The sequence below is a fragment of the Callospermophilus lateralis genome, chromosome 2 (assembly GCF_048772815.1).
Source record: "Callospermophilus lateralis isolate mCalLat2 chromosome 2, mCalLat2.hap1, whole genome shotgun sequence".
NCBI classification, from domain to species: Eukaryota; Metazoa; Chordata; class Mammalia; order Rodentia; family Sciuridae; genus Callospermophilus; species Callospermophilus lateralis.
The window spans coordinates 174638967-174659956 of NC_135306.1; the positions used below are offsets into that span (position 1 = coordinate 174638967).

Consider the following 20990-nt stretch of genomic DNA (forward strand, 5'->3'; position numbering starts at 1 on the left):
AGCAACATTCCCTATTAAGATCATATAAGAAAGAACTTTCTACAAATGTTCCAGCCTATTCAGGGATTACATAAATAAAAGAATTGTTGAAATAACAATTGCAGCCCCAGGGTCTCTGTGCATTTGGTTTATCTTTTAATTCTTAATTTAACATATTTAAAAAGTCCTCTTGACTCAACTTTCAAAGTCATGTCTAAAACCTGAAGACTCCTCATCATACTAGCTGTTCCATGTGGTCCAGTCTGCCTTCTCTTGGTACACTGATGCAGTGGCTTTCTTTTTCTCCCCACGTTTTTTATTGATGTGTGGTAGTTGTACATTCCGATGGGGTTTGTTGTTACATATTTGTACATGAACACAACACATAATTTAACAATGTGCTTTGGCCAATATCACTCCCCAGCTCTGGTAACTCCTTAACTGGTCACAAACTCTTGCCTCCTTATAGTCTGTTCTCCATCCAGCAGTTACAGGAAGCTTTAATAAAAGAAAAATGACATCTTATTACTTCTTTGCTCCAGTTCCTCCTGGATTTCTATTATATCTAAAATATAAACCTGTTGTGGCCTTTGGAGCCCTCACAGAATCTAGGTCTGGCCTCTCTGGCCCTTTTCTAATGCCTCCCTTTACTCACAGTGCTATGGCTTACAGAAGCTTCTTGTGTCCCTTATGGTCATAGTAGGCTTGTTCTTATCCCAGGCCTGATGCTAAGATAAACCAAATGCACAACAGCTTCAAGTACTGTCCCTTAATGTATATTTATTTGTCTTCATAATACTTATCACTACTCCAAATTTTGTGAATTTTTTATTTAGATACTCACCCCCTTCCTACCCATTGTGTTTCTAAAAGGCAGAGAGACCTTGTCAATCTTGCTGACATTTGTAGCACCCGAATCAAGAGTGGTACCTGGCACATAGCAGGTACTCAAAAATATTTTTAGGACTAGTGGCAATACCTAAATGGACATAAGACAGAAAATATTGACACACATACATCTTTATGGACTGCTATGGAATCTGCCCATGGTTCGCTCTCTCTAATATCATTCATCACTGAGATTTCTCACCTGTTCAGAATTAGTGCTTTGTTCATTTTTGCGCTGAATATGCTCTTTTTCGTTTAACTTGTGTTCACAGACTTTATGAAGAGCATTCAAAGACCTAAAAGTCTTCATTCTGATTATGTAGTAAAATTGCCTTTCTAGCACTACTCTTATGTGAGGTCCTTCCTTTTACTCAGTAATTTGGGAGCGTCTGCCTTTCTATAATTATTGCATTTTGGATAGGACTTTCATTAATCTCACTAGTTGATAACACAGCTATTTGCATCAGTCTTATTCATATTGCTTAGCATGTACTATCTACTCAATGATGGAGGTGAATAAATAATGATTGGATGACTCGATGGTGGGGGATTCCCACACTGTTGAAATTTATCCAATTTATCTGCAGGATTTGCTTAGCTGTGGGTTCCTTGGGTAGAGATCCCTCAGTGCCCTCAAAGTGACTATCTAGTAGTGGAACTTTAGGACAAAGATGTGCTTAGGGAGAAATAGACAATAAAGGAATGACAAATAATTAATATATGGGTCCTCACAATCACAAGGTTCTAGACTCTGAGAAAACCATGTATGAATCACATGCGGATATAGGCTTCACAAGAAACTTTTGTAGAATAGTAACTTTGAAAGTCATGAAATTTGGTAGCAGTCAGAAGGGACAATTTTAGGGACCAACTGTCCTGCTACCTGGGTACATACCATCTGTTCTTCAGTTTTTTGTTTTTTGTTTTTTTTTTTGAAATGGAGATACAAATTACTGTTTGATATCTTCTTGTATTGTAAATAAAGAGATTGAGCAGAATAGAATTTTTCTACTAAGAGCTTTTGTGAGACGCTAGTGAGACAATATATGTTGGAGATGACATAAATTATAAAGTCTGAAAATAACCTTTAACTATTATTATTATTACTTTAATTTGCATCCTCAGCTATTCTAGATATCCTGGAGCAAACTACTCTTAGCAATGTGTGGAAGGTTGCACAGTTACAAGTAAAGGGAAAGAGACTAATACTAATTACATATTTAAAATTCTCCAAGAGACACCTCCTTCATTTGCAGATGTTTCTACAGTTAAAATAAAATATGATGAAGTAACAACATGAATGACATTATAATAAAGAATAATGATAGAGCTGAAATCATCTTGTTATTAAAATTATAATCCTGAAGTTGGCTATAGTTTTAATGTTGTGCACTCAAGATAGTAACCTGCTGCATTGTTCAGACCCCTTCATTTTCAAATCAGTACTGATTTGCAAATAACATTTAAAAGACTTACTGCATTCCCCATTGAGTCTACATATCTTATCATGAACATAATATTGGTGATATTGAAGATTATTAATGCATTTGTAGATTAAATTTTAAATTTCTCATTGGAATATGAATGATAATTCTATTGTTTCCTATCAATTTAAGTTTTTAAATGGAAGATATGGCCTTTTGGTACCCCCAGATTGCATCTTTTTGCAAATTTTGAAATCCTAGAATTGTGAATTAAAGGAAAAAGGTTATATATTTATATAATGCCTTATTTGTTCAAGTCACTTCACATAATTTATTCCTCCATGGAATTAATCTATGAGAGGTTTTATTATGCAAAATTTAAAATTACAAAAACATTCCTGAACGAGTGTCATCCAGGTAATAAGTGACAAAACCAAGATTTTAACTTGGCTTTGTTGTAAGGAATATGTTTCTCTTTGTACTAAATTAAATTCCCTACTTCAACATATGAAATAATTTTCTTAAACTTTGAGAAGTCCACTTTTTATGGAGTTTCTGTCATCCTATCATCTTGCAAGTGAAGTGCAGGAATTTCTTAATCAATTTTTAGCAATTTTGGTAATTAAATTTACCCTATTAACACTTTATTTATCCCATTTTATTTTTTTATCCTATTAACATTGTTCCAGAAACTGGTTTTGGTATTCAAAGTCATTGTTTCTTAATTTTTCAGCTTCCTATATTTGAAGACACTATCTATTCTGAGAAGCATCATTAAATTAGTAAGAGCTTTTAGAAAAAATGGGTTGCTGCCACATTTGTTAAATATATGGACTGTTTATCTTATCTTAATTTCAGAAATGCAAAAATATGTAAGATAGTCATCTAGTAAAATAATATACAGGGCTTGGGCTATAGCTCAGTGGTAGAGTGCTTGCCTAGAACATCCTTAGCACAACATAAAAATTAAGCTATTAAAAAAAATGTTGTGTATTTGGTATTGCAATTTAGTGTTATTTCTTAAATCGTGCTTTTTATTTGAATTTTAATTGATGATCTGGGTATAAATGAAAGAAATCTCTCACTGTCACATGCTAAAGATTTAATAATAATCATATATGAGGTAGTGATATGTGCTAAAGAGTAAATCAGGAAAATGATGCTTCATGGTAAATCAAGAAAATTGACTTGAGAATCAAATGTAGGGCATATAAGAAAGTGAGACATCAAAGTCACTCTGAGGATTTTAGCTGGTGTAACCAGAAAAATGGAGTTACTGTTTATTAAAGTGAAAATAGTTTCTGTTTTGATATTCACAGGCTTAGAGGGATGTTATTTTGAGAATTGATTTTCTTTATTTTGGACTATGATTTTTGCATTATTCTTTAGTTGCATTGTTGAAACATATATATAAATTTTGTCCCAGCACTTTTAATAAAATGTATATTAATAAGGGAGGCCAGTGACTATATATCACTTTCGCAGCATCTTGCCAGCTTTTGACATTTTTACTTAAAACTTAAGATGCAATGAAAAGTATGTACTGGCATAAAATAAGACCATTTTTATTTTAAATTCTTGGTCCACAGAGGATATTAAACCATATATTTAATAAATGTCTATACTAAACCTACCTCACTTTTTACTTGTCTGTTTATAATTTTTATCTTTTGGATCTTAATCTCCATCTTGGTCAGTGTTTGAGTCATAGACACTATACTTATAATTCAGAGTTTTCACTTTCTTCGTTCAACAAGTATATTAACATTTTTATATAACCCAGTTACTTTTTTGTTTTGTTCGTGAACATTCTGTTGCTTTAAAGTTTCCAAAATCATCATCTCTACAAATTGCTGCTCAACAATCTATTTTATACAAGAGGCAGTGTTATACAGTGGCTGGGAATAGAAGACCTAGATGGGCTTTAATTCTGTTACAAGAAAAAAATGTACAATTTAGGTAATTGCCCATTTTTTTTTCACTAGTGGAAAGGAGACAAATAACACTGGATTTTAAGAATTTAATAAAATAATACACAAAAAATTGCTCCCTTTCTGTTGCTCAGACTACAAATGTTAATGTTATTGTTGATTTTCTTTTTTGCATGCCATATCCAATAGAATTCTGTTATTTCTCTCCTTCCCTCCCTCCCTCCCTCCTTCCATCCTTCCTTCTTTTCTCCTTCCTCCTTCTCCTCCTTTTACAACGGGGATTGAACCCAGGGGTGCTTTACCACTGAGCTACATCTCCATTCCTTTTAATTTTCTGGTTTTTGACAGGGTCTCACTGAGTTTCTGGGCATCTTCCTAAGGTGCTGAGACTGTCCTAGAACTTGTATTCCTTCTTATTTCCCCGAATTGCTGGGATTACAGGCATGTGATACCATGCTGGACCTGTTAATTTTCTTCATAATCTTAACCAGGCACAGTGATCCACACCTGTAATCCCAGTAACTTTGGAGGTTGAGGCAGAAAAATCACGAGATTGAGGCCAGCCACAGCAACTTAGCAAGACTCTGTCTCAAAATGAAATATAAAAAGCACAGGAAATATAGCTCAGGGTAATGCACCCCTGCGTTCTGTCCCGGTACCAAATCATTATTATTATCATCCTCTCATTATCATCCTCCTCCATCTGATTTTTTTTTTTAAATCTTCCTGCTACCATGATCCAAACCACATCCTCTCTCCCCAAGATTTTGAAGTATATTCTAATCTTCTGCATTAGCCTCTTCAGCCTATTTTTTTTCTCAGAAACCAGAATGATTTGTTAAATCTAAGGGAGAAGATAATACTCCTCTGCTCAGATTTATTCAGCGGCACCATGTTGAACTCAGAATAAAAGACAAAATTTTTTTAGGGCCTGCAACTCAAGACCTGGGGCACTCCCTTCATTAATACTATAGCATAAAATCATTCCTCTCCTTCCCTTGCCCCTGCCTCTTCATCCACACTACTCTGGTCTGTGGACAGACAAGGACTGCATGGCCCACCTGAGGGTCCTTCACTGGCAGTACCCTCTGCCTACAATGTTCAGCCAGGGGCTTACTACCTCCTTGGCATCTTTCCTACCATGTTGGTCACCTCAGGGAGGCCAACCTGACCACTGTGTTTAAAACAGCAAGGTTATTCCCTGCCCTCCCACATTTTTTTCATTTTTGCCCTGCCCACCTGTATCTTTCTTCATTGATCACATCACTGTCTAATATATAAGTGTGATGTTTGTTCTTTTTTGGCTCTATTACTCTCAGGTTCATGAGCAAATTTGTTCATTGTGTTGTTCATTGATTCCCAACTAGAAGAGTCCCTAGTGCAGAGCAGAACTCATTGCATGTATTTAATGAATGAAGGGCACCTGTCAGGTAGTAACCATACACTGTCATCAGCTATCCACTTAGATATTCACATAGTTATAAGAAGTGAAGTGGTATAGTGTGAGAAAAAAGCAAGTTAGCTCAGTGGTGGAGCACTTGCCTAGCATGTGTTAGGCACTGGGTTTTATTCTCAGCACCACATATAAATTCATAAAATAAAAGTCCTTTGACAACTAAAAAAAATATATATTTTTTTTAAAAAAAAGCAAACATTTTTCAAGAAAATAGAAATTCTCTTAAGACTTTTGTTTTATATTCAGGAAAAGTGTTTGCAGAGTCTCTGAGAACATAGGCTTCTGGTTTCTGAGTTGAGACATTTTACAAATATGGTAAAACACAGCATTACCACTTATATGACAATGGCAGGAGTTTGCAGTGAATATTTTTTTAAGAGAGAGAGAGAAGAGAGAGAGAGAGAAAGAATTTTTTACTATTTATTTTTCAGTTTTCGGTAGACACAACATCTTTATTTTATTTTTAATGTGGTGCTGAGGATCGAACCCAGCACCCTGCGCATGCCAAGTGAGCACATTACCACTTGAGCTACATCCCCAGCCCTGCAGTGAATATTGAAGAGAACTTTTGTGTAATTTCAGGAAAAATGGCAAGAAGAAAGATAACTACATATTGATGAAAGAATTTTATTGGTTTTTCCAATTTTTAAAAATTTTTGAATGATACATGAAAATATAACAATTACACAAACTGATGGGATACCATGTAATGTTTACATTGTATAAAGTTTAAATCAGAATAATTTATCTCCTTTAACATTTATCACTTTTCTTTGTGCTGTGAAATTTCAAAATTCTTTCTTCTAGGTTACTGCGATGCCCAGCCCATTGTTTTTATCTGCAGTCACAAGAGCACACCAGAATCTTTGGCTCTTGTTTAACTGAGTAATAATTGTTAACAAAGCTTTCCCTACCACTGTCCCACTCTTCCCAGACTCTGGTAACCACCATTCTACTCTCAACTTCGAGGAAATTTTGAATTGTGTCATTTTAATTCAATTTTCTAAAATAATAAGGATATTTTTCCTTTCCTCCTCCTCCTCATCTTCTTTCTCTTTCTTCTTCTACTGAATGTGCCTTCTATGAACCAAGTCATGCCAGACTCTATGGGCAATTAAAATTATGTGATAGAGATAGACCCTAGACCCTGAAATAATTGCTTAATTTCAGACATTTCAGACATATTCAAAGGAACCAAAAGAATAGGAAGGAAGAAAGAAAAGATAAGAAACCAAGGAAGAATGAAATAATTAATTAAAAGAAACAAGAAGAGGAAAGCAAGAGGAAAATTATTATGATGGGATTCAGAAGGGAACATGAGGAGATCTAGTTGGGGCTGTGGGCAGTGGGATAGCAGAAGAAGATCTGAGGAGGAAATACCACCTTCATGGATAGATGGTAAATGGTGATTCTTTCAAAACTGAATGACCCTTCCTTTAGCAAGATGATGTAAGGATATTTCTGTGCAGGAATATTTAAAAAAATGAAACAGAAAAACAGGAGAAAACTTGAGCCAAACTAACAACCAAAAACTATTGCCTAAAATTTTTCAATGGAATTGGGTTATATGAGTGAAAATTCTCCATAAGTTTCATTTCATGTAGTCTGTGGGAAATGAAAGGTATTTATTAATGTAAGTTATCAAATTATCATTATAAGCATGAAATTAGTAGTTAAATAATTTTTAAGGTTTAAAGGACCTTTGAAGGCCTTCTTAAAAAATCTGTTTACAGATGAAGAAAAGGAAATTACATAGGTGGGAAGTGACAAATTTAGGATGAGAAATGGCACCTTGGAACACAGAGGCGAGTGCACCTCCCCAGTAGCAAATGTCATTTATCTATTGCTGTTTAAAAACTCCACGGTTTCTTGCTTGCTCTCTGCTATAAAAGGAAAGAAAGGACAGGATCAGGGAGAGGGGAAGGGAAAGGAAACACAACAGCAATACTAAGCATCTGTGCCTTACCAACTGGAAAGTTGAGGATGGTAGAATTTTGGTATCTTCTCTAGTAGATTAACCCCAATTGCAGTTTCGTTTTTGCTTATGTTTCAGTTCAAGAAAAATCTAGATAATGGAACTTTTTCTTTTCTCTCTCTCTCTCTCTTTTTGTTTTTGTTTTAAGATAACTTTACTGAGACATAATTTACATACCAACCAATTCATCCATTTAAAATGTACAGTTCAATACCTTTTTGTAATATCATAGTTGTGTAGTCATCATCCAAACCAATTATAGTACATTTCCATTACTTCAAAACGAAACAGACCTATACTCCTTATTTGTAACCTGCTAAAGCCCCTAGAAACCAAACTTTAGGCCATCACTACTTTACTCTTTGTATATACGAGGCAATGTTCTATTGGATCAATTCTTACATATTGTTTGATTTTGAAGAGACCAATTCTAAATGGAAATTTTTCACAAAAGTCACATGTCAATTTTAAAAAATAGACTTCATAACTAGAGTTCATAACTAGGGATTTGGAATCATAAACTTCATGTTTAATGTTGAAAAGATCATCATAAAATTATACCCCGATGTATATTCCTAATTGTTTATTTTCACTGTGAGTTTTGGAATAATTGTGTGATTCTGCTTTTTAGTGTGGACATGCACCAATATCAACAATCACCCTATTATATTAATAATCCATTGCTGTGTAACTTGTTTGCATACATATAACAGTTTAAAACAACAAATTTGTTATTTAGTATATATGTAGGTCAGGAGTCTGAGCACAGCTTAACTCTGCAAGGGCTGCAATTAAGATGTCAGTCACGGTTGAGATCTGCTCTGAGGTCCTTCCAGGCTGAAATGGCTATTGCCAGAAACATAGCTATAGGACTAAAAATGGTAGCTTACTTCTTTACAGCAGCAATAGAGAGCATTTCTGATTTCCGTCTATGAATTCTAAAGCCTGTTCTAATGGCTCATCTGATTGAGTCAGACTTACCCAGAACAATATCCCTTTCACTAACTCAAAATCAGCTGATTCGGGATGTTAATCACATTGAGAAATATAAATTTTCAGTTTATTGGAAAGACACTATGAAACAGAGGAAGCTGATACTTATTGATCATTATTATGTGTATACACTAGGTATTTTCACATTTTTATATTTAATTTTTATAATTGCTCTACCAGCAGGATGTTAGCAACACTGTTTAACTGAAAATGAAACTATGGACCAAAAAATTTAAGGTCATATACCTAGCAAATTGGTTAAGACTCAAACCAAATATGCATGACTTCAATGCCTGACCCTGATCTTCCAACCTTACCATGCTGTCTCCAAAGAGGGAGATAAGGGCTGGCCCAACAGAAGGCATACAGCCTCTGAAGACACAGCTCTCCTGCTCTACAATTTTGCCAAACCCAGTACATCTCCATTTTGAAGATGCCTTTCTCCAGCTTTCTCCAGTGCATTGAAATAAACTAGGAGTTTGTTACAGCTTTCAAGAAAACCATAAGTGGAAACATAGCCAGTATAAAACACAGCTCTGGTCCAGAAGCCCCACTCCTTCCTCTAAGATTTCTTGTAAGAAGGCTGATACGTGATTATGCGATTAAACTTCTGGAAAAGCAGACTTAGGATACCCTGCCTTAGGATGGAGGGGGAATTCTGTATCTGCTGAGTGCATTTAAATTCTTTGTGTATATCTGTGTGTGTTTTGATTTGCACATTATGCATATGCATATTAGCGGGAAATTCATGAATGCACACAGCATGGTTTGCTCCAATTTATTCCCCAGTGGTTCCCCATTTCCTTCCCCTTCTCTCTTTCCATTTCCCTTTCTCTGCTCTTCTGATTTGCCTTCTATTTACTAACATGTATACTTCGTTCATTAGTACCTTGTAATTATACACAAAGATGGGATTCATTGTGGCATATTCATTCATGCATAGTGTGGTTGATTTTGTTCCTTTGTTCTTCAAAATTCATGAAAGTAAAAGGGTGAATAGATTGGTTACCCACTGAATAATGACAGCAGAATTTACATTACCCAACTTTGGAAAACATGTTGCTCCTCTTTTCCCCTTCCGTTCTGTATGGCAAATGTTGCCTTCTTTATTTTCTGTGTGTTGACCATTCTTCTAGCTCACCCATGTGACTCACTGCATCACCTCTTCAGATCTAAGCTCACATGTTATTACTAGTCTCTTTAATAAAATAGCATCCTCCCACTGCCTTTAACACTTGCATCCTTTCTACTTACTGTGATTTTTCTCCAATGCACGGATCACAAATCATATTTAATATTTTACTTAATTTTTTTAAAAAAATTGTTCTTCTCTTCCTTGAATGTTTTGTTAAGGCAGGGTTGTGTTTGCTACTTTTGAGTTTTGCATACCATTGGTATTTAAAAAATAATTGTTGAACAAATGAATTATTGTTTACCTAAATTTAAGAGAAACATTATGCTATATTGACAAACATCAACTTAGAAGTCTTAGCCAGATGTGATTCAATTTTAGATACACTCTTACTAGCTTAATGAATTTGTATATCATTTACGTTCTTTGTGCCTTAGTTTACTTATTAAATGTAGGTTGAATTATACACACTTCATAAAACTGTTAATAGGAAATAATGCATGCAAAGTTTATGCTTCTTAATATGTACTTAGCAAATATTATAAATGTTAGGTATTATTAATTGGTCTAGATGTAATCACTAAATACTTAGAACATTTTAACATAGCTGATCATTAATTACATCCAAAGACAAGTTACGACCTACACAATCTTAGTTAAACCACTGCTAATGTCAAACTATTAGTTTCACATTATTTAAAAAAGAAATTAAGTTTTTCTTCCCTGTAATAATTCAATTGCTTAAACCTCTTTTTATTCCTTTGAAACATTGAAGATCAAACCTAGGGCCTCATATGCCAGACAAATGCTCTTCCATTGAGCCACAGCTCTATCCTCAACTGATTGAACTAAGAAAACTGTATGTACTTGTTCATCAGGTCAAATTAATACTTGACAGGTATCAAGAGATTCAATGAAATAATTTTATTCAAGCCATTTTGATATATTGAAATGGCTGAATATATAATTATCTACATTTTTTTTAAATTTAAAGTAATATTTGTATCACATAGAATAGGAATTTGTGAAGTATAAAAGTTCTTGGTCATAATTATGGATCCTATGGAGATTTTCTATTCAGATATCTTGTTGTATACTCTTTCACATTGAATATAGCTTATTGATCACTCATATACATCTTTATTTGTAATTGACATGATAACCTTCTATACATTTGTATTATTCCAATAGTAACTATAATTTTTCATGTCTCCTCTCCTTTTATTGGCAGCTACAGTTTCCACTTTCTAATCTCTCTTTATAAAAAAAAGTATTTGTTGGAATAATGTTCATGGTTTTCTTCTATGGACTTCTTTATCCTTCAGCAAAATTCACATTCATAAAACTTCCCAACTTTTAAGAAAACAAATTCTCAAAATTAATTTGACTTAAGCAAATAAATGCTTTTGAGTCAATTCTGTTCTTACCAATATCTCTTATCTTCAAGTTCAGTTTAGATCATCTGTCTAACATAGTTTGAATGATTATAAATTTATTTTCAAAAAACTTACATAGCTTTCAAATAGCACAGCTTCATTGAATTCTTACAGAGTCACTGTGGAAGCATTAATAAAATTACAGGCAGACTTCCATATGATTATTCTTTTGTAAATATCAGGATGGATAATGTGAACATTATGTCTACCTAAACCTTGGGAAAACATGAAGAGATTAGTATATTTAATGAGAAAAAGGAGAGGAAAGATAAACATGTAACTTTCTCTTTCTGTTTTTCAGCCCTAGGAAAAGAGAAAGATTACATGGATGAATCAGAACATGCTAACTATGATCGATCGCGTCTCATTAATGACTTTGTTATCAAAGATAAACCTGAATCCAAAGCAAAATTATCTAAGGTAATGCAAACTAACTACTAATACATCATTTTTATACTGAATTTTAAAAATCTTTGAATATTAGTCTCCATGGTTGGATTTTTGCTGAAGAATACAAAGGATCACAAAAGTTAATATGTATCTTTATTAAAGACTCAAACATGAGTATTTATTTACAGATACCATATTCTATTTCTATTATTAAATTATTTTATTTTATTTTATTTTATCAAAGTTTGCCATTTTCTTCTTTTCTATTCTTTGATATTGATTTACATGTGATAATTATACATATTTATGGGATACAATGTAATATTTCAATATATGTATAAATTATAATGATCAAATCAGGAAAATTATAATATCTATATCTTTAAACATTTATCACTTCTTTGTTCAGAGAACATCCATAAACCTTTTATATTTCTTTTGAAATATATGGTGCTTTATTGTTTTTTAGATTTTTTAAAATTATACATGGACACAATATCTTTATTTTGTTTATTTATTTTTATGGGGTGCTGAGGATTGAACCCGGGGTCTCACAGGTGTGAGGTGAGTACACTACCGCTGAGCCACCCCAGTCCATGGCACTTTATTGTAATTGTGGTCACTGGACTGTGCAATAGAACACCAGAACTTAGTCCTTCTATAAAACTAACATTATGTCTACCAAACAGAATTTTAAAACGTTTGATCTGAAACATAAAATTGTTCAGTAGCATTCTTTTTTGAGATTTTTTTTATTTTTCATGTTTCTTTGAAAATCAGTATGGTTTAATAACTTCATACATTTTTAGTGTCAAATGGACCAAGATTTGAATTCCAGTTCCACTAATAACTAGTTGCAATAACTTGATCATATTAATTATACTCAGTAGGCCTTTTTTTCTCATCTATAAAAACTGAATCATTTCTGCTTGACAAATTATTTGAAGACAAAAATGAGATAACTATGTGAATGTGTCTAGGAGATATTAAAGCTGCCCACAGGCATATTTTTATAACAATTTGGAGATTGATAGTACATCATTGATATTGTAGCTCATCAACAAATGAAATATTGAAGAAAAGTTTAGTTTTTACCTTGCATCAAATAAAATGCTTTTATGGACACTTCAAAGCATCTGAGTATGACCACCTAGCACCAAATGTCAAATTGATGCTGCTTGTTTTTATCATTATAACTACATCGGATTTATATTCCCCTTTGGTGCCTTCTGAGACAAATCCAAGCTCAGGTTAAGCTCATTTATTTTATTTTTCTATTGAATAAAGTAGGGATACTTATGTAAAAAAATTGGGGTATTTAGTTTAGATCAAGGATTGAATTATATTTCAATGATCATTGCACAGCTAATAATCACATTTTGACTATAATTTTATGCATGATGTTTGATTTTATTTTGCTTAGATTAATTTTGCTAGTTCTTTATTAGTCACTACCGATGAATTTGTGAAGAAATGTAGCAGAATTTTAATGTTAACTACAGAATCATGAGTAAGACCAAACATTAATAGACTCAGGGCTAATTGTTTATAACAAGTTTCTTCATTTCTGTTTCTCTGGGTTTTGTTAAAGAGGATTATAATTCTATTCCAGTGATTCTCAGATTTTCTTTGCAAGTCAGAGTTTTATCTCTCTGCATTAACTTCATGTGTTTCCTGTGTCTGGTCAACATCAAGGTTCTCTGGAAATTCTCTTTAATTTGTGAAGAACTATTTCAATTGAATCAATAGAAAGAATTATATGAGAAATTGAGATTTTGTCCCTTAGGATATTTATAGTATTATTAAAGAAAGCTTTAAGTAAATAGAAAACGAACTAATTAAATATATTCTCTTATCTACCTCTTCAGAATTTATCACATTGCAAGCAGTGATATCCATCATTTTATTTCTAGTCACACTAACCATTATCCAAGTCTTTGACTGGACTTAAACCTTTATAATATGAATGTTAAAAATTATCAGCTAAACTTGCATTCATATTTTGGATTTGATAGTAAAATATCAGAATATTTTAATAGACCACAGTAGTCCAATTCAAAAAATCCTAGTGAGATGTCCTACTGAATCTGCTTGATTATCTACCCATCAACTATTCCACTTCTGCTCAAACCGGAAAAGCATCCAGAGTCACCCAGGAGACCACACTCCCAGCTCCTATCAAATTATGCCCACTTTTCTAACCATTTCAGAGGTTAGAGTGCTGCACAATTTCCATTTGAAAAAGGGTTGTACTGTAATAGCAAAAAAAAAAAAAATTGTTTGAAAGTCATTTAGCTAGAACCTGCAAAGATTAGATACAAGAGAGGAGCAAAATAAACTGCTTAGAAAATGCTTTGTGTACATTTGTCACAGGAAATCTGAAAAACAAAAAAATGCATTGAGCTTAATTTTTGTTGATTGAGCTACTAGCTGGATACCCTATACTTTATAAATTTGTTGGCCTTCTTTTCTTTACACCCCATATTGAAATTATGAGTTTATGTGTGCATATAGTGGGGATATAGCTTTTAAGTTGAATATCATGAAATTGATGATCTTCATTACTTTGTGACCCACAAATAGCTACTTTAATAGGGTTCAAATTGACATATATATGTAAAACATATATTTATATTCATATTTATGAGGAATGGTTATATATATATATATATATATATATATATATATATATATATATATATAATACACACACACACAGTATTTTGTGGTACTAGGATCAAACTTAGAGCCTTATACATGATAGGCAAACATTCTACTACTGAGGTACATTCAAAGCCCTAATTTTTTGTTAAATTGCACATCTAAAAACCTATATTAAATATTAAATTGCACATCTAAAAACCTATGCTTTTCAGCACCATTCATTTGTGATAATTGCACTTGTTGTGATGTTCCTTGTGCACTTTGTGCATACTAGCTGATATTTTACTTTTTCACTAAAGTTACACAGTTGCAAAGGGACCATTTTAAGATATGACAAAGCAAGTTCATAAATAGTCATTGGAAGGGAGTACAAACTCAAAAGGGGGAAATAATGTGTGGTGTAAAACTATGCAGCAAGTAATAACTAGAATTGGATTATAGAAAACAAATAGGGCTTTCTAACAAACTTTGTCTTTAGCTACAGTTTAGGATCATAGAAAATAACCGTAGATCCTTTGAGGTAGTCTCTTATTCTGAATTTATGAGGAAGCTCAGTTGAAATTGTCAAATGTAAAATCAAACCAAGAAATCCAGAAATAAATCTGACTAGTTTGTTAGGTATTGGGGTGTAGATAGACTCTACATCTGTTTGAATTTTTTTTTTTTTTTTTTTGTCAATCATTGTGCAAACATTTCTTAACTGATTTTTAAGTCAGTTGTGAATTTTTATTTTTATCATGTATTCACCACTCAGTACATTTATAAACAAACAACTGTGTAGTTTTTTAGGCTAATCATAAGAACAATAAATTCTATCTTTAGAACATTGGTGTGTGTGTGTGTGTGTGTGTGTGTGTATGTATGTTTTGAACCCAGGTCCTCCCACTTGCTAGGCAAGTGCTCCACCATTGACCTATATCCACAGCCCAAACATTTGTTTTTAAATCATAAACTTTTAATATGTGTTATTTTTATGGAAACTCTCATAGAGATTAAAAACATTTATAATATTAGTACCTAATATTATGAAGTAATATTAGATACTTCCTAATAAATACTATATATAATAAATACTATATATAAACTATATATAGTATTTATTAGGAAGCTACTATGTGCAAAACTGGACAGAATAAGACAGCAAACATTAGGGTCCAAGAATGAGGATGTATTTTAGGAGATAGATATGTCTATACATGCAGAAGCCCAAAAAACTATCAAAATTGGAGATGGCACTACACAAGATCTAAGTCTGTATTCAGCTAGCCTCAGGGTTACGTCATGTCCTAAAATTAGGGAAATCTTTAAAAATCAATTTTTTCCAATAAATGCAAATAGAATTTATCATCTTAGGGTAGTCATTCCTAAGTGTCTGAGGGTGATTGGTTCCAGGATTCCTGTGGATATCAAAATATACTCATGCTCAAGTCCCTTCCATGAAATAGAGCTATACACACATTCCTCTATACTTTACATCTAGTCATCTCTCTTGCTTACTTATGGCACCTAATACCTTGTAAATACTCTGTAAATAGTAGATAATGTAGTAATCATGAGAAGAAAATAAAACTTAACATGTTTGGTACAGATGCAATTTTTTAAAATATTTTCAGTGTGTGTTGTTTGGTTTAGTCCATGGGAGTGGAACTCACAGATATGGAGCACTGACTATATTCACTTCAGGTATAATCTTGTCAATTAAAACAGCTATTTAAGTCCAATTTTAGTCATTCATCTGGTAGCTTAAGTTGTCACTGTCTCTTAATTTCTGGAAAATTGTGTATTATCATCTTCAGAACACTAAAAGCCCTATAGAAGATTTGGAAGCAAAGAATCATTTAGGAAAATAAAATTGTTAGAAATGTTCACATGAAAGGTGATTGTAGAAAACTATTGTGGTCATCTCCTTCTTAACTTCCCTATCATGGCTAGTGATGCCGGTCTTCCAGAAAAATATTCCCATTACTCACCTGTTACCTGTTGAGTAAAAGAGGAACACCATCTGCCAGTGCCACATGACACAAACTGAATAGCCCTGTGATCTAATTTTAATGAACTGCTAAAATATTCATATCAAGATTTTCCTGGTCTATTGCCTCTGCTGTCTGATTTGATACTCAACATCCTTTCAAAGAGGAGGTTATTGTAATTTGGAAAATAGATTCGTATCCCCAGACTCATTATGGGCAACATCTATAGTTGTTAATTTTGGCATCTGAAATGATAGTAGCAAGAGTAAATGATTCATTAACATCTACGATAGAAGCCATGAACTCTGCTTATTCCAACCTAGAATAACTCTAGGTGTTCTACAACAATAATAAAGCAAAACTGGCCCATCCTCTACCTCCACAAAGCTCCAGCAGCTCTCAATAGCTGTGTTTAGAACTATGGCATGAGTCCAGTAGAATTAAGACTTGAACATATTTAATTGGGAGAATAGAATTAGATGAGTACACTATTAGGCTTTGAGTCAGTGTGACCAAAACACCTGACAAGAACAACTTAGGGAAGGAAAAGTTTAATTTGGCTCACAATGTCAGATGTCTAAGTCCACAAGTCAGCCAGCTCCATTTCTCTGGGTCTGAGGAGAGGCAGAATATCATGGCAGAACGTTATGGTAGAGAAAAGATGCTCAGATCATGGCAGCCAGGGAGCAGAGAGGGAGAGAGGAAGGGGTTAGGGAAGAAGGTAAAGTCTACCAGGCAAGACCCCAGAGACCTATTTCTTCCAACTAGTTCCCATCTCCCTGTAGTTCATGCCTACTAAACTATATACAGTATTCCCAGGAGTATATCCAATCTATTACAATTAATCATGATGGAGCCAGAAACCAAAAGATCCAATCATTGCTTAAAATCCTTACCTCTGAATCTTGTTTCATTGGGGGGGCCATGCTTTCAACACATAAGCTTTTGTGCAACGTTCCAGATCCAAAACATAACAATGAGGATTGGATTTGGGGGTGGGGTAGAGAATTATACTTTGGAAGGTGACATGCCTACTTAGAAAGTCTTCTTTTATAATTAATACAAGGAAACATACCAAGATGCCAATGATATTTTTTTCCCTCTCAACTCACTATTGTTTTGGTAATTAGACACATAGTAAGATTTCCAAATAACAAATTTATTGGTTTTCCCTATGAATGTGTAAGAGTTCCTCATGAGAGCTTTGTCTTACATGTTTTTGGAGAATTTTAGCTGTAAATGAGAGCTACAATAACTTGCCTGCACAAATTTTACTTATACTGGTGGAATGTGAAAGCAAATTCAATAAATTATTGTGTGCACATATCAGTTAAACAGTACAAATAAATGTTCTACTTGGTTCTTACATTCAATCAATTATGAATCCATATCAAGCCAGTTCTTGCATTGCTGAGACATGAAGAAAGCTAGAGAGATACAATTAGAAATACTTGAGCATATTAAAAGTCAAATCTGCATCATTAGGCAGATCTCCAGATTGTGTATGTAGCAGAAAAAGCAATGGATTGGGAATTTTTATATTATTAAATGTTGATAACATGAAATAATTGTGACACTTAAATTTGATTAAGGACCACTCAAGGAATTTGTGGATGACTTCTGTACCTTAACAACAACTTTAAAAAGTAAAGTTTATTTAACCCCCATCATGTAGGTGAGCACATTGAGGTTCAGATTGCTAACTTCCTGTTATCATTTAGCTGGTAGATAGTAGGCAGGATTGTATAGAAGCCACACATTATTAAACACTGTGCTACACTGTAATTAAAGTATGTGCAAAGGTCTGTTGAAGTCACCAGACTAGTATATTGATGATTTAGGGAACATATTCACATGACTAGGAAATGATCATGTACACTACCAACCACAAATCTTGCATATTCTTTGATATTTTATATCTAAGATAAAATATGATAAAATGGAGCTCCTATGTTTAGATTCCAACAAATTGTATAACACCTATTCCTTCCAATCTGCTTACAGACCTTTATCTCCCATGTCCTCTTTCTGCATTCACTTTGTCATGCACAGTTCAAATTCCACCAGATGATTCAATCAAAATACGAATATTTTGAAAAATTCCTCACAATTCTTGGTGGAAAAGGAGAAGTCACCAAAATAAACATTGCTGAGTTTATTGGATAATGTCTGACAATTGTAGGTTTTCAAATTATCATTAATTGTTTTCTTGTGGTGGTTGACTTCTTGCAGGATGCAAACTCTAATTCCATATGAATGCTCCAGTCCCAGAAACCTATTGATTTTACTAATCCCTTCATACCACAGGCACTTTAAACACAGAGGTTCCATTTCTCTCCCGTTTGTTTCATGACCGTTTCAACTTATTCCATTAAATTTCCTATTTTCATGAACCTTTTGGAAAATCAATTCGTAAGCATAGTGATTAATTCAAGACCATATCAATTGACTTGTTGCTTCTTAGGTTCAGTGTCTTATAGATCCCAATTACAAGCTGCCCGGTGGAGGCTTCTTGACGGCAATAAATGCAATCCTTTGTTGTATCTCATCATGCAATGTTAACCACAGGGGAGCAAAGTGTTCACCTTTATTTGTCTGTTTTAGTTTTAGACAGCAGCAATTTCTGTTGTTCTCAGAGCTCACATCATCAGCCCAGAGGCAATATAATGAATTGTCAAATTTAACAAATGCAGGATTTTTCAGAAACAATAAAAGTTTCTATTGTATCTTTCTCCAGTGATAAGACAATGAGGCAGTTTCCTTTATATACTAGGAGGAAAAAAAAAAAAAAAAAAAAGGAATGGTGAAACCCACTCAGCTAACTATCAGGAAAGTATTACTTGATTTGCCAATAATAAAGTTAGTTGTGTTTGCCCGACCCCTATTACTCCAACTGAAACATACCTCCCACCTTTTGTGTTAATCTGCCCTGCTCGTTCAAATACACATATGCGATAAAGTATTAAAAAATGACAGTAAAATCATCAAAATGTCACTGACATTATGATTAAATGTCACCTGCATGAATCATACATAGGCACTATTAACTGGTGACAGATGAAGGCAGTCCCCTAACCTACCCCCAAACCATCCCCTTAAAATAAAAAGCAATACAGAAATTCTTATAAAGACATGATCTGTCTTTTTCTTTTTAAGTCATTATTCAGTCTCAGCCATTTAAAGAGTTGTCGAAAAACCCTCCAGTCAAATGCTTTGTGCAGCATTCAATATGTACGACTCTAGCTAATGGAAAAGGCAGGCGGTGGAAGGGAGAACTTTCAGTTGTCATGCTGAAGAGTGCTTTAAAGAAGATTGTCATTTGAGACTCTCTTGTCAGCAATGAAGGATTCCAAATGCCGCTGAACCCAGAATTCTGACTGTGGTACGTTTAAAAGTGCATCATTCTAGGAATACTATGTTACTTTTCTTTTTTTCTTAAACATGTATAGAGAAGCCAGTTAAGACTAATTGCTACGATACTGATCTCAAATTGTGAGTGAATATATTTCAAAATACTAGGTAAATAATTTAAAAAAAATAAGAAATAGTATGATTTAAATGTGTTTGTTTTTATTTTTCAGTGTTTTTCTTGCATGTGAAACAATTGCCACCTCTCTGAAGTTTTGACTTTTTAAATGCATTTGATTATTGATTTCATTGAAATAGTTACAAAATCTACTCTAAAATAGTTCTTGATGCAAAATTATATAAAATGTGACTAATTACAAAATAAATATTTTCTAAATGTTCTTAAGAAATTATTTCATATAAGAATTTTTATGAAATAATGTCTGCCAAAGTATAATTTGATAGAAAAAAATGAATTTAAAGAAGCATATCTCAGGATTAAATGTTGAATGAAACAGGTTTGAATTTCACTGATATGTAAGCAAGGGAATTTAATGTTTTCAACCTGCTGTTTTTATTTTCTAATGATTTTAAAGGAATTTTTTAAAAATAATTTTTGTCCCAGTGTTTGCTTTCATTTATTTGTTTTAAAATGTTAAATGCTTCCATTTGGAGATCAGAATTTCAGTTTCTCCATTTACATTCAGGTGAGCTCTTTTAGAAGGGATAATCATTGATATGGAAATAAGTGTTCTTTTCTTGAAGAAAAATAAGTACCTAAAAGGTTCCTTAAATACTATTTAACATGTAAAAGTCAGTGGGCAGGAAAAGTATACTCAAATATATTCTCTGTAAATTGCTTATAAAGAAGGAAACATTTAAAATTTACCTATTAAATTTTTTTTTTAAAAAATGTTTATTTCATTAAAAACCCTGCAGAATACCTTATTCTCAACTCCATCATAGACTATTCTATTTAAAAAATGATTGGCTTTGGATCTTTATTAGATAAACCAGAGAATCTATGATTTTCATTAAATAAAACTGGATGGGGAAAAATTACATGCTCTAGGAAATAGCACTTAACATAATGCCTATTACATTATGGAAATTTAATCAGTATTGTCCTTCTTTCTTTTCTTTAGTTCCCCTTTTACATTTCACACTGAGTATTTAGACTTGCTTCATAATTTTTATTCTTTCCATTTATGCATGTCTTATTACATGGAGTTCAGAGTCTTGTTCAATACAAACAGATAACTTGGGTGGTTTGGATCCAATCTGATTTATTCTCCCTTCTTTTTGGTATCACATGATATTTTGTTGCTCAGTGAATCAACTCTTTTATAAGATACTTCAAATTTGAAAAACTAACAATTCTCATCTAAATACATGACCTAAAAT

At 33.2% G+C, this 20990-nt stretch overlaps 1 protein-coding gene across 1 annotated transcript in view; it reads left to right on the top strand.

Moving 5' to 3' along the window:
- Ano3 (anoctamin 3) overlaps positions 1-20990 on the top strand; it is a 399369-nt gene that overhangs the window by 217946 nt on the left and 160433 nt on the right. The window contains exon 4 of the mRNA XM_076846993.2: positions 11516-11634. Coding sequence (XP_076703108.2) covers positions 11516-11634 — 119 coding nt within the window. The remainder of the gene's footprint in view (positions 1-11515; positions 11635-20990) is intronic.